Source organism: Erythranthe guttata, chromosome 7 (genome assembly GCF_056151865.1).
Source record: "Erythranthe guttata isolate IM_541 chromosome 7, IM_541, whole genome shotgun sequence".
In the NCBI taxonomy this organism is placed as follows: Eukaryota; Viridiplantae; Streptophyta; class Magnoliopsida; order Lamiales; family Phrymaceae; genus Erythranthe; species Erythranthe guttata.
This window is the reverse complement of record NC_142539.1, coordinates 14,817,586-14,831,306: the sequence shown is the minus strand read 5'-3', so window position 1 is coordinate 14,831,306 and position 13,721 is coordinate 14,817,586. Positions and strand designations below refer to the sequence as shown.

Here is a 13,721-nt window from a genome sequence, read left to right as displayed (position 1 = left end):
CGGGGGTTGCGGGATAAAAAATATAAAAATAAAATAAGAGTGTAACGTCAAAAAGTGATAAAAAAGATTAAATTAAAAAAAAAAAAAAAGCAAAAGTTTTATAATTTAGCAAATTGTCCCCATAAATTTCCCCTCAAAATCACAAACTACTACTTTTATGAAAAAAAAAATTGCAAAAACAACTTTAACGAATAAAAAATAAGTGTTGAATTTTAATTGGCGCAAATAGGTATTGATGTGAAATGTCATTCAAGAATAAACACACAGATTGCGTACTATTTTGTGGACAATACTGCTTTACATATGCATGTGGTCGAGAAGATCTAGTTACAGGGTGGACTAATTATTTTTCGGGGGTTCGGGGACAGCGCCTCTGAGAAAAATTAGCACTTTTTTTTACAAAATTAGAAGTTTTTTTGAAAATTGGATAAGAAAAGAGAAAAATTTAGGACTTTCTTACATTAATATAGATATTAGGTAGACTAAAAAAATATATAGATATAATATAGTGTAAAAGAAATTAATTAAGCGCGGACTTGAGTCCACCCTTGCCTAAGAGTCGACTCGCTCCTGATATACACACACATATTCCAAAATATTTTGATAAATATTAAATCATTTTCTTCATCCCTCGAGATCTCAGAGAACACTGTTTTTTAATTTTCCTTCGTTGCAGAATATAATAGCCGCCGGAACAGATATAACTTCAATTGTTTTAGTTTGGGCACTAACTGCCCTCGTAAAGAACCCTTTGATCATGAAGAAAGTGCAAGGAGAGATAAGGCAATATTTATTACGAGGCCGAAAGAAAGATTTTGTCGACGAAGATGACATTGCGAAACTTCCCTATTTCCGGGCAGTTATGAAGGAGAGTTTCCGGTTATATCCACCCGGTCCACTTCTAGTCCCGAGAGAGACGATTAAGAAATGCCTTATATACGGTTATGAAATTGAAGCCGGGACTTTGGTGTACTTCAATGCATGGGCTATTGGAAGAGACCCCGCGGTTTGGAAAAACCCGAACGATTTCATCCCGGAGAGATTCTTGGAGAACGACATAGACGTCAAGGGAAGGAACCCGGAGGTGATTCCGTTCGGGATAGGGCGTCGACAATGCCCCGGGATGTCGTTAGGGTTGGCGAAAGTTGAGCTTGCGTTCGCAAATCTTTTGTACAAATTCGATTGGGAATTGCCCCTGGGAATGAAGGAAGGCGATATCGATTTCGACGAGCTTCCCGGAATGACAATGCATAAGAAAAATGCACTTTGCCTTGTTGCCAAGGTTGTCCATGGCTAATATATATGTGTGGTTGTGTTGTGTAATCTTATTAAATAAAAAATGGATAAAATACGATTTTCATCCTTCAAGTTAGCACTGTTTTCACATTTAGTCCCTCGTGTTTTAAAAATTCAACACTTTTAGTCATTTCCGTCAACTTTTCGTTAATACTAACAGAATCAAGTATATGTCCATCATTTCCTTAATCGGCGAATTAACGATAAATTGACGGAAATGACAAAAAATGTTAAATTACTGAAAGATGAGGGACCAAGTGTGTTTTTTTGTGAACATGGAGAACCAAATGTGTAATCAGTCACTATATATATATTATGGTGTTTGTTTAATTTTGTTCCGACTAACATTAGTATCACAAATATCATCATTAAAACAGGCGATGATTGTATTTCAATCGGGTCCGGGACTAGAAATTTGTGGTTGGAGAAAATACAGTGTGGCCCGGGACACGGAGTCAGAAAAAAAAAAAAAAAAAAATTGCCCTGAATCTTATTTGTATTTTTTCAATACTAATTGCATATATCATAAAACTTGCATTAATTTCATTTAAAAAAAATCAGTATAGGGATTTTGGGTCGAGATTTTATTGAAGATGGTGTCGAAAAATGTGAGTATGTGAAATTGATAAATTCAAATTTTAACGGGCTGGATAATGGGCCGCGGATAAAAACACGGGCCAGGCCCAGCATTGGGTTTGCACGAAACATTTAGTTATCGAAACATCGTTCCGATTATTATCGACCATAACTATTTTATGAATAACCAAGATTGTCCTGTCCAGGTAATCACCATTACATTTTTTTTTCTCTCACTCTAATAATGCAAATACAATTAAATAAAAGATTTTTAATTTTATAACTTATAGTTATTTTTTTTATAATTAAGATCGTTTGACAATATACTTGATTATTGACATGTATCCTACACACTCATAATTTTTTTTTTTTTTGGAGCTTATATAAATTTGTATGGTTTATATATTTTGTTGGACAAAATGTATAATTATTAAAATTCCTTATTCGGATATAACAAATAAGACAAAATGGCGAGCTTACCAATTTAGATAAAATGTGGGGTCCACCCATCGCTGTTTGGTTTCATGGGTGAGGACCGCCTTATCTTTTAGGAGACAATTGGCCTTGTTTAGATAGAAGTATGCTTCTACTTCATGTTATTTAACCCACAAAATAAATGTATCCATTTAAATTTCAAATTATTTTCTTAAATTAAGTCGAATACATCTATTAATTCAAAATATTAAAATTAAGTTGAATAAATTTCTATTTTACATATTGTAACTGAATAAATGTGTTCTGACGTAATTTAAGAAAATAATATGAAATTTAAAAGAATAAATTAATTCTGCATAAATCCCCTTGTATTGTAGAAAATATGCACTAAATTCCCCTCTGCTATGAAAAAAATGCATAAAATTCCCTTTGTAGTTAACGACGTTAACTTATAACGGAAAAGAGGATTTCGTGCAAAGTAAATATAAAACATAAGGAGGTTTTACGCAAGAAAAAATAAATAAATGGAGATTTGACAGAAATTTTCCATAACACAAGAGGGTTACCGACAAACGTAATTGAGAGAGAATATGATTTATCGTGACACAATAGTCAATATAATTGATTATTGACATGTTTACCTTAGATGTATTGATATTGGAGTATTCCCAACCATACATACACATATCTATTGAAGTTGATGGGGCTTTATTTGAGCTGTCCAATTTATTTGGTGGAGATGAATTCATATGCAGATAAAATTTAGGGTATATTGCAACCACACCTCTAAGGTATGCTTAAATAACTTTAAGATCCCTGCGGTATCGATAATTACTGTCACCCCTTGAAACATAGTTAGAAAATCTAATTGGATGCATTGGATTTGTTATTCCTATACAATTAGGGGATTGCATGGCTCTCCAACACTTCTTAAAATCACCCATAGTTGGCTCTTTATTGTCTCTACCACTTCCTGAAAAATTTAAGTCACGTGTAATAAATTACCAGCATCGTCATGTGACGAGCATGAAATTACGTGTAGACCGGCATATGTGCACGTCCGTATCTTGGCCACACGTCCCATTCCTATCCACATTAAATATATAAGGTGTATAAATATCTGCGCAATTATTTTTAAATATTTATTTCATATCTATATAAATAAACTTATGTATGTATAACAAGTAGGGCAAATTGCACGTCTCCCCTTATAAATTTCTAATTTTCGTACTTTACTCTTAAAATTTGGAAATGTTAATACCCCTTCAAAACGTTATTCTTATTGTATATTATCCCGATAGTAAAAATTCCGATGGATTATTTACTGGAATTGAGTGTTTTTGTTTCATGTTGTTCCTTTAAATGTTATTTTTGTTGCATCTTGCCCTTAAAACATTATTTTTTCTGCACGTTGTCCATTTCAAATGTTTTATTTGTTTCACCATATGCAGCGCAAAAATTGAAGTACATCCAAAATAATATTAAAGGGGGTTATCCAATTTTTCAATTTTTAAGGGGGAATGTGCGAAAATGAAAAATTTATAGTGGACAACTACATTTTGTCCTAACAAGTATGATAAATAGCTAGGCATATCTAGAAATAACACACCAACCTTCACAAATCAACAATGAATATTCTTCTATTATCAATCTCTCTTCCAATAATCTTGATTATTTACCTTCTCCTAAAAAACAAAAACTCAATCAAAACCCTAGTTCCACCAGGTCCAGCGCCGCTACCCTTGATCGGAAACCTCCATCAAATTGGTGCAGCCAAAGATCCACATATTTATCTATGGCAACTCTCCAAAAAATATGGCCCACTTATCCACATGAAATTGGGATCCATCCCACTAATTGTGATTTCTTCAGCCAAATTAGCAAAACAAGCACTAAAAAAACAAGATTTGGCGTTTTCGAGTCGGCCGGAATCCACAGGGAGTCGGAAAATCACGTACAACTGCGCGGACATTGTGTTTTCACCGTACGGCGAGTACTGGAGGGAGCTTCGAAAAATCACAACCATTCATCTCTTTAGCCTTAAAAAGAGCCAATCCTTTCGCCCCATTCGAGAAGATGAAATCTATCGCGTAGTCGAAAAGATTTCGGATTTCGCTTCTTCGAGTCAAGCCGTTGACTTGAGTGAGGTGTCAATGGCTCTTAGCAGCAACTTGATATGCAGGATAGCTTTCGGCAAGCATTATTATAATTACGAAAAAGGGTCCGAGATTCGAAGGTTCGACGAGCTTCTGCATGATGCTCAAGCCACGTTGGTTGCTTTCTTTGTGTCGGATTACTTTCCTATGTTTGGTTGGGTTGATAAAATGACGGGATTGATTAATCGGCTCGATAAAACTTTCGAGAACTTGGATTCGTTTTATCAGGAGATTATCGACGAGCGTCTTCTTGATCCGACGAGGGCAAAAAAGAAGGAGGAGGATTATGATATTCTTGATACATTAATCCAACTTAAAGAAGAAAAGTCATCTTCTGTTGAACTCAGCTGGGACAACATCAAAGCAGTCCTAACGGTATGTTCAATATTATTTTGTTTATATACATAGTATGCACTTATTGCATTTACTATCCATGTGAAAATTGCAATTAAATGTTTTCCCCCTCATAAAAAAAAAAATAGCAAATACCCCCTGTATTCATTAGTCAAACGTGAAAACCCTCCCTCCTTGCAAATCATGCGTCTCACTCGGGCTCTGCATGAAATGACAAAATTGCCCCCGGCATCTTTTCTTTTTTTCTTTTTCCTTTTTAACAAGTTTTTTTTTTCTTTTAATATATATTTTTTGCATTTTCTTTCATTTAAATTTATTAAATTATAGATATTTATAAAGCAATATTTGGTACTTGCAAAAAAACATGAAATATTGAAATGCATAATATTATATAAACATTATGTATTTTTCAGAAAATTACAATTCAGTCCCCTGACTTATTTGATTAAGTTTTCCAAAACTTCAATTTGGCCCCCTGGTTTTTTGCAAAACCCTGGGTACTTTCAGGTCTTTATGCTGTCTAAAAATAAATAAAGGGAATTGTTGCTATAAAAAAAATTATGACTGGGGATTTTATGACCGGGGGAAAACGCACAGTTGTGATTATCACATGGGTAATAAATGCAATAAGCTCTATATAAAATATAAATGTTTATCTTACAACAATTACTCTACGTATACATTTATTGTTTTCTCTCTCTAGGATATATTCATAGCTGCAACGGATACGAGTGCAGCGGCGACGGTGTGGACCATGACAGCTTTAATGAAAGCACCAAATAATGTTAGAGTAAAAAGCAGTTTACCCCCTAAACTATAGCCCGTTTTGCACTTTACCCCCCAAACAAAATTTTTTTGCACGTTTTTACCTAAACTACGGTTTTCGTTGCACGGTGCCTTAAAAAGGGAATATTCCGGGCATTTTTGCCGGAATCCCACACATGTGCATTTCACGTGATTTTTCTAAGGGTAAAACCGTCTCATCACTTAAAAACTAACCTAGGGCTGTATTTCCCCCCTTTTCCTCTCCCCTTTGTCCAATTTTCCCTCCAAATATAACCCATATTAATACTCACATTAAACATTGAACAAATTAAAAGAAAATTAAAATTTAAAAAAGTTGATTCCATAGATTTAGCAAGAATCTTTAATTGCAAACTTCGACAGTTCTTCGTCGAAATATCGGACATACGTAAACGAGTACATAAACGAAAACCTATACAGAAACATACAATCTGCATTTACTAAAAGAAAACATTCGACACTGAATTTATATTAATTATCCCACTTCATAAGGCAAATATCCTGCGAGAATTCCCCATCACCGTTTCGCTTCGTATTAGAAAAGCTTTTGCTATCGAGGAAACAGAATTCTGAGGTAGAACAAACGGAAAAGGCGAGAAACGGAAGTTTCTCGAAGAAGATGAAGAACTGAAGTCATCGAACGGTGTTATATCTCGTGGGTCCTCCATCGGATTGGAGAAGCAGGTCACGTGAGATCCCTCAGCAGCACGTGCACAAGTGGTTCTTGTATGATTTTCGTCAGACGAAAAATCCATCAGCTGAGGCAAATCGGACGCCGCCTCTGAATCGACCCCGCAGTTTCTATTCCTTGCAAACCCTGATATAGGCACTATTTTCCCATCACTACTCTTCTTAAATATTCTGCATATCACCCATTCATTCTGAAAATTTAATAAGAAAAAAAAAAAAAACAATCATCAGCAAACAACAAAATAAAAAAAAACAGGGGAAAACAGGGGAATATACATTAGCAGTTTTGGGGAGATTTTGCAAAGAATGCTTGCCCTCCAATCGATATTCGTGCATAACCCAATTGGTTTTTTCCACTCTCTCGCAACCACCGACCATCAACCCCACCCCGGCAAATCATCATTTCCACCTCTAAACTATTTCCAACCCGCCGCCGCCATTACTTTCCCCATTTCCTCCTTCGTTTGCCGACCGAGTGTTCGACCATAGCAGTAAAAAAAGATCTCCGCAATTTTTCTATTTAAGAAATCACCATCTCCGCCGCTGCTCCTCCGACGTCAAAGATCCTAACCCCATCCCCATCTTCTATGGATCTATGAGCAAAATAGGATTTGAAGACATTTTATTTAACTGAATCTTGGCCGCCGAGGAGATGTAGTGCACCAATTATCGGAGATCGATGGTGCTGTTATTTTTTCGCCGGAGAATGTTACCTGGCTCGCGGACGAAGCTATATCCTTGGAAGAAGGAGGAGTGGTGGTCGTCGAAAAATTTTGGAATTTTTTTAAATTATTGTTTGAGATTTTTTTGGTGCAGACATGGATTGGGTTTTGGGAAGAAAGGTGGGTGATGGTCTCGTGGGTTTTGGGGAAGAAAGGTTGGGTTATGTGCTCTGTTGGGTTTTTCTTTTTTCTGTTTTTTTTTTCTTTTTTTTTTGTCTTTTTTTTCTTTTTTTTTTAATATGTATTTGTAATTAATATTAAAGATGCAAGTGAATGGGCGAATTTACCCCTCAAAATCTCACGTGCAAAGCACATGTTTTAACATTCCGGTCAAAATTGCCTGAAAATTGAGTTTAGGGGGCACCGTGCAACGAATTAACGAGTTTAGGTAAAAACGTGCAAATTTTTTTTGTTTAGGAGGTAAAGTGCAAATCGGCCCTTAGTTTAGGGGGCAAACTGCTTTTTACTCATAATGTTATGCAAAAAGTTCAATCGGAGATCAGAAATTCGGTAGGCGAAAAGGGTAGAGTAGACGAAGACGATTTGCCAAAGCTTCCCTACCTAAAAGCGGTTATAAACGAGACTTTCCGATTGTACCTAGACAAACAATCGAGAAATGCAATCTCGAGGGATACGAAATTCAACCGAAAACATTGGTTTATATTAACGCGTGGGCGATTGCACGAGATCCCGAGTATTGGGAAAATCCATTTGAATTCTTGCCCGAGAGATTCTTGAATAGCAATATCGACATTACCGGGCATGATTTTGGGGTGATTCCATTCGGGTCGGGTCGGAGAATCTGCCCCGGGATGTATATGGGTCTTGCGAATGTGGAGCTCACCGTTGCGAATCTTTTGTACTCTTTCGACTGGGAGTTGCCGTCTGGGATTCGAGCACAAGATATTGATACAGATGTTTTGCCTGGAGTTACGATGCATAAGAAAAATGCACTTCGCCTCGTACCAACGAAATACAGTAGAACTTCGATAAATTAATAACCTCGATTAAATAATAATTTCTTCTCGTCGAGTTTCAGTGAAAATGTACTCAATTATTAGTTCCATGATTTAGTATTTTGCTAGTTAATAGAATTTTGCTTGTACTCACTGCATTAATTCATTGAGGTTTAAATGTACAGTTAAACCTCTATAAATTCATACATATAAATTCATACAGTCGAAACTAGGAAAATTCTATTAATTTAGCGAATTATTAAATTATCGAGTTAATAATTTAATATGTTTTCACCAAGTCAAGCTCGAGAGAAACTATTATTTAATCGAGGTTATTAATTTATCGAGTATTAATTTATCGAGGTTCTAGTGTATATTGTTTAGATATTCGTATTAGCTTGTATTTGGTGAAAATAATAATTTGTATTTTCTAGAAAGACAATTCATCGCCACACAATTTTATATAATTCTATAAGTGCCCAAAGATTTTTGTGGTGATATTAATTTTGTACAATGACATTGCTCTTTCCTTTGCAACTAATGTTTTTTGGGAAGAAAAATCAACAAAACTATCATTTAATGGTCCCTCTCCCACCAACTAACTGGTCAACTCTTTTACGTACACACTTTGGAAACTTCTCCTACTTCTAAGGTGATGTTTGCAAAAGCCAAAAACTTTTATAAATTGATTATAAGTTTCTTTTTTTTCATAATTTATTTTTAAATGTTTGAAAAGTAAACTTTTAGTTCCATTATTCTTAAAATAAACAACTTTAAGCTATAATTTTGTTAAGCACCTACGACCCTGTCTTTTGTTTAAGTTTATTTTTCAGTAAACTTGCAAACACCCCCAACTTTTAGAAATAAACACTCAAAACTAACTTAACTCACAATCAATAATTTCTGCTTTTAAATTGCTATAAAAAAATAAACATAACAAATATTTTTAGGGTAAATTACACCTACACCCCTGGGATACACTAAAAAAACTTTAAAGTCCATATAGTATCGGTAATTACAATCACCCCTGACACATTGTTAGAAACTCTAACAGAATAATGCATTGAATAAGTTATTCCATAGTTTTCAGCAGTGGTGGAGACAACATAGAGCTAGAGGGTGACATGGCTCTCCTAGTATTTCTAAAATCCTTATTGTTTTATATAAGATTTATAAATTTTTGTCTGTGGTAGCTAGCATTAACGGCCCCGATGGAAACAAATATAATGCATATCGGTCCCCAGGACATGAAATCGTGGCTCAGATAATTGTTTCATGGGTGTGGCTGTAATTAGCAATAAATACCACAAGGACCTTAAAGTTATTTTAGCATACATCAGGGGTGTAGTAGTAATTTACCCTATTTTTATGAAAATAAAAGTCGGTCGGTCAACAAGAGAAGAATCAAGAAAAGTCAAATATGAGCGACAAAAGCTTCCAATTTACACTTCCGTTGAATGCATTGACGATTTCCCACTTTCAAATGATCACCCTATAAATTGATTCTCACACCAATTTCATTTAATTCAAACCCATCGTTCAAGAAAGAAAAAAAAACGCACAAACACGCACTGAAAAGAGAGAGAGAAAAAAAAACCAGAAAAAAAAATCAGTAGAAATGGGGAGTAATAATAAGCAGGTGATTTTGAAAAGCTACGTGAATGGTTCTCCAAAGGAATCTGATATGGAGCTGAAAAGCTCAACGATTGAGCTGAAAATTCCAGAAGGATGCAACGACGCCGTTTTGGTGAAGAATCTGTACTTGTCGTGCGATCCTTATATGCTTGGCCGTATGAAGAAACTCGATGGCCATTACGTCGATTCGCTTAACCTAGGCGCTGTAAGTTGTTTCTCTCTCTCTCTAAAATCCTGAGTTGTTTCTCTCTCTAAAAATTCTGGTGGGTTTGTTCTTTTCTTTTCTTGTGGGTGGAATGAAATATTTAAAATGGGTGGCCGTGGGATTCGAACTCAATCATAACCGTTCATTTGGCCCGACGCTGATACCACGTTGAATGACCATCTGAACCAATATTTCGGGTTTCGGGTTTCGGGTTTCGGGTTCGAGTTTCGGGTTTCGGGTTTCGGGTTTCGGGTTTGAACCAATAGATAAAGTTGTTAGCAAAATGTATTATTTAATATTAATATCTCCAATATTTTTGCGATCAGCTGTTATTTTAGTGTGCAACTTTTTCCATAAATGATGGAAAATTTACAGTTTTCATCTCTAAAGTTTGTAACTATTTCACATTTAATCCCCATGTTCACAAAAAACGCATTTGGTCCCCTATATTTCAATAATTTCACATTTTTTGTCATTTTCGTCAATTGATCGTTAGTCCGTTAGTTAAGGCAGTGATGCGAACACGCTTGATTCCATTAGTTTTAATGGAAAATTGACGGAAATAACTAAAATTGTTGGATTTTTGAAACATGAGGGTCCAAATGTGTTTTTTTATGAACACGGGGGACCAAATCTGAAATTGGTGCAAACTTGAGAGATGAAATCTGTATTTTTCCCGTAAATGATAATGTGTTGTTAAACGATGACATGTTTTCCGTAAATATCATGTTCGTATCGTTTGGTTGATGTAACGAATGTTCGAAGCGGAGGATATGCATAATTATGTCATGAATTTACTCTTTTTAATCGAATAACATACTCTACAAGCAAGGGGGTCGATAAAGGGTCTATGTGTGCGTAGGCTAAATTATTCGGGAGTACCTTTTTCGATCACTTTAAAAAACCGAACAATAGAAAGTTTTCGTGCGATCATCTTTGTACTATTTGCTAACCTTGTTATGCATTGTTTCGTGTGAGACAGCCTATTATTGGATATGGAGTTTCGAGAGTAATGGAATCTTCTCATCCGGACTACGAGAAAGACGACCTTCTTTGGGGCTTCGTTGGATGGGAAGAGTACACCCTTATTACCAATTTGACCACTTGCTTTAAAATCCAACACAAAGACGTTCCTCTCTCTTACTATACCGGACTTCTTGGTAAATTACTACATTGCCCTTTCAACGAGATAAATGAAACGTTGCTCAATTCATCTTTGCTTATTCATTGCACTTTTCACTAATTACCATTGACATCGATTTTACCAAAAAAATGATTTTTTTTTTAATTAATTGATTTTACCAAAAAAATTGATTTTTTTTTAAATTAATCGATTTTACAAAATAAAATGAAAACTGAGTTCCATTGTCGATATCCGTATGTCAATTTATAGCTGAGTTCAACGGGATTCGTTTTTTTTTGTTTTAGGTATGGCTGGTATGACGGCTTATGCTGGATTTTTCGAGCTTTGCACTCCGAAAAAGGGAGAAACCGTTTTCATTTCCGCTGCGTCGGGAGCTGTCGGTCAACTCGTCGGTCAATTTGCAAAGTTAATGGGATGTTATGTCGTTGGAAGTGCTGGGTCCAAAGACAAGGTTAGTGTCGTAATTATGTCGACAATATTAATGTTTTTCTACACTTCATTTTATTTGATCCATAATTATGATGTCTTCATATTAAATGAAAGTTTTTAGTTTATTTTTGTATCCGGTTCCGTTTATTAACTTCTATTCATTTATTTCAATGAAGGTTGATCTGTTGAAGAACAAATTTGGCTTTGATAACGCATTTAACTACAAAGAAGAGTCGGATTACAATGTAGCTTTGAAGAGGTGAGTTCTTCGAATCTCAGTAATTTGCTTCTTTCAAATCCAATAACAAAATCAAAATTGGGGGTGGAAATTGGAATAAAATTTCCGATTTCCAATCCGAAACTTTTCGATTTAATTTTCGAAAAAAAATCCGAAAATTCAATTTTAATCTGAAAATTATGTTTGTAATATTTTTTAGGGTATTGAACCCTCAACCTTAATATTACCCTCCCCACCCGATACCACTCGAGCAATGCCTTTGCGGTTACACTTATAATACGAATATTGTTATGTATTTGATATTTTAGGCGAATAAAAAATTGGAATTTCTGAATCTGTCGATTCCAATCCGAAAATATCAAACTTTAGAACAAGTTTTTCCATTCCAATTTTCAAAATTCCGATTTCCAATTTATTTTACCATTTTTTATTTATTTTTTAACGTAATTGGAATTATGTGGTGTTTGCGAAAGCTTTTACAAATAGATTATGAGCTTTTTTTTGCTCATAATTTATTTTTAAGTGTTTACAAAATGAACTTTTGCTTTTGCTTGTCTTAAAATAAGGAACTTTAAGCTATAATTTGTTAAGCACCCATGAACCTGCATTTTCTATTTAAGTTTATTTTCCAGTAAATTTGCAAACACCCCTAACTTTTAAAAATAAACACTTAAAACTAGCTTAAGGTGGTGTTTACAAACGCTTTTTGAAAGTGATTATGAGCTTTTTTGCTCATAATCTGTTTCAGGTGTTTGCAAAATCAATTTTTGCTTTTGCTTCTCTTAAAATAATTTGCTTTAAACTATTTTTTTTCTATTTAAGTTCATTTTCCGAAATATTTGCAAACACCCCCAACTTTTAGAAATAAGCACTTAAAACTGACTTAACTCACAATCACTAACTTCTGCTTTTAAACAATCATTTGCAAACACCACCTCATAATTCATAACTCCTACTTTAAAATAAGTTTTTGCACACACCACCTTATTTTTTAGCCTAATTTTTCCGAGGGTGCTAATTCTTATCTGATCTTTCCAATTTCAACCCCTAATCAAAATTAATCACGTCTAAATCCCATTTATCTATTTAGGTATTTCCCCGATGGAATCGACATCTATTTCGAGAACGTGGGAGGAAAAATGCTCGAAGCGGTACTCAACAACATGAGAATCCACGGCCGAATCGCAGTGTGTGGGATGATCTCGCAGTACAGCCTGGCACAGCCAGATGGGGTCCACAACTTGTTCAATCTCATATCGAAAAGGATAAAAATGGAAGGATTTCTCGTCATGGAATATTACCATCTTTACCCAAAATTCATCGAGATGGTTCTTCCTCACATCAAGAAAGGAGATATTACTTACGTCGAAGACTTTGCTGAAGGCCTTGAAAATGCACCATCAGCTCTATTGGGGCTATTCTCGGGGCGTAATGTCGGAAAGCAAGTTGTTGTCGTTGCTCGTGAGTAGATGTATATATATATATATATATATATATATATATATATATATATATATATATATATATATATATATATATATATATATATATATATATATATTATGTATGTATCATGTTTTTGTGAGTAGTCTTTGGCAACTTCATTTATTTGAACAGTAAACTTTGTACTTTTTTTTTCTGCCTATATTTTTTTTTTAACTTATTATTGACGAATGTAATTCATTAAATCATAAAGGCGAAATCTCACTAATAATCCGCCGTCTAAGTATTTTCTCCCACTTTAGTTCCTGGTGTCACCATTGTCTCATTATCATCCGTCGATTACATAGTTTATTTCAATATAGTTCTTCGATGTATAATTTAGGTAAGGGCATATTATGGCCACCCCGGAGGCATGGCTAAATTACGAAAAAAACCTCCTCTGTTTGGGTAATTACAACCACCCCCTCCTTTTAAATATTTTTACATAAAATTTATGTAATTCAGTTATTTACCGAACCAAATCGTATATTTAATTCAGTAAACGGTATGAAATGTTTGCGTACCGAAATTTCGGTTTGGTTTTACCGAATTAACATCTCTAAATTTACCTCTGGAGGGGTCTTTTCGTAAGATGATAC

At 34.8% G+C, this 13,721-nt stretch overlaps 2 protein-coding genes, 1 non-coding gene and 1 pseudogene across 4 annotated transcripts; 3 read left to right on the top strand and 1 right to left on the bottom strand.

The window, feature by feature from the left end:
• Positions 1-505: 505 nt before the first annotated feature.
• LOC105950549 (cytochrome P450 71B9) lies at positions 506-1,368 on the top strand. The gene has a single exon (XM_012973916.2). It carries the CDS (start codon positions 758-760, stop codon positions 1,295-1,297), a length of 540 nt encoding a protein of 179 aa, XP_012829370.2. The 5' UTR covers positions 506-757; the 3' UTR covers positions 1,298-1,368.
• A 2,503-nt stretch (positions 1,369-3,871) lies between these two features.
• On the top strand, positions 3,872-8,142 carry LOC105950604 (6,7,8-trihydroxycoumarin synthase-like; annotated as a pseudogene). Its single transcript, XR_016032317.1, has 3 exons — positions 3,872-4,838; positions 5,521-5,605; positions 7,512-8,142. The product of XR_016032317.1 is annotated as a 6,7,8-trihydroxycoumarin synthase-like (transcript).
• Positions 5,922-7,245, bottom strand: LOC105953786 (uncharacterized). The gene is made up of 2 exons (XR_016032318.1): positions 6,588-7,245; positions 5,922-6,502 (listed from the first exon to the last, which is right to left on the bottom strand). It is a non-coding gene; the product is annotated as an uncharacterized LOC105953786 (transcript).
• A 1,272-nt stretch (positions 8,143-9,414) lies between the features above and the next one.
• On the top strand, positions 9,415-13,122 carry LOC105950606 (2-alkenal reductase (NADP(+)-dependent)-like). The gene is made up of 5 exons (XM_088821035.1): positions 9,415-9,829; positions 10,812-10,989; positions 11,258-11,424; positions 11,579-11,661; positions 12,731-13,122. The coding sequence occupies exons 1-5, from the start codon at positions 9,608-9,610 to the stop codon at positions 13,107-13,109; spliced, it is 1,029 nt and encodes a 342-aa protein (XP_088677161.1). The 5' UTR covers positions 9,415-9,607; the 3' UTR covers positions 13,110-13,122.
• The last annotated feature ends 599 nt before the right edge of the window (positions 13,123-13,721 follow it).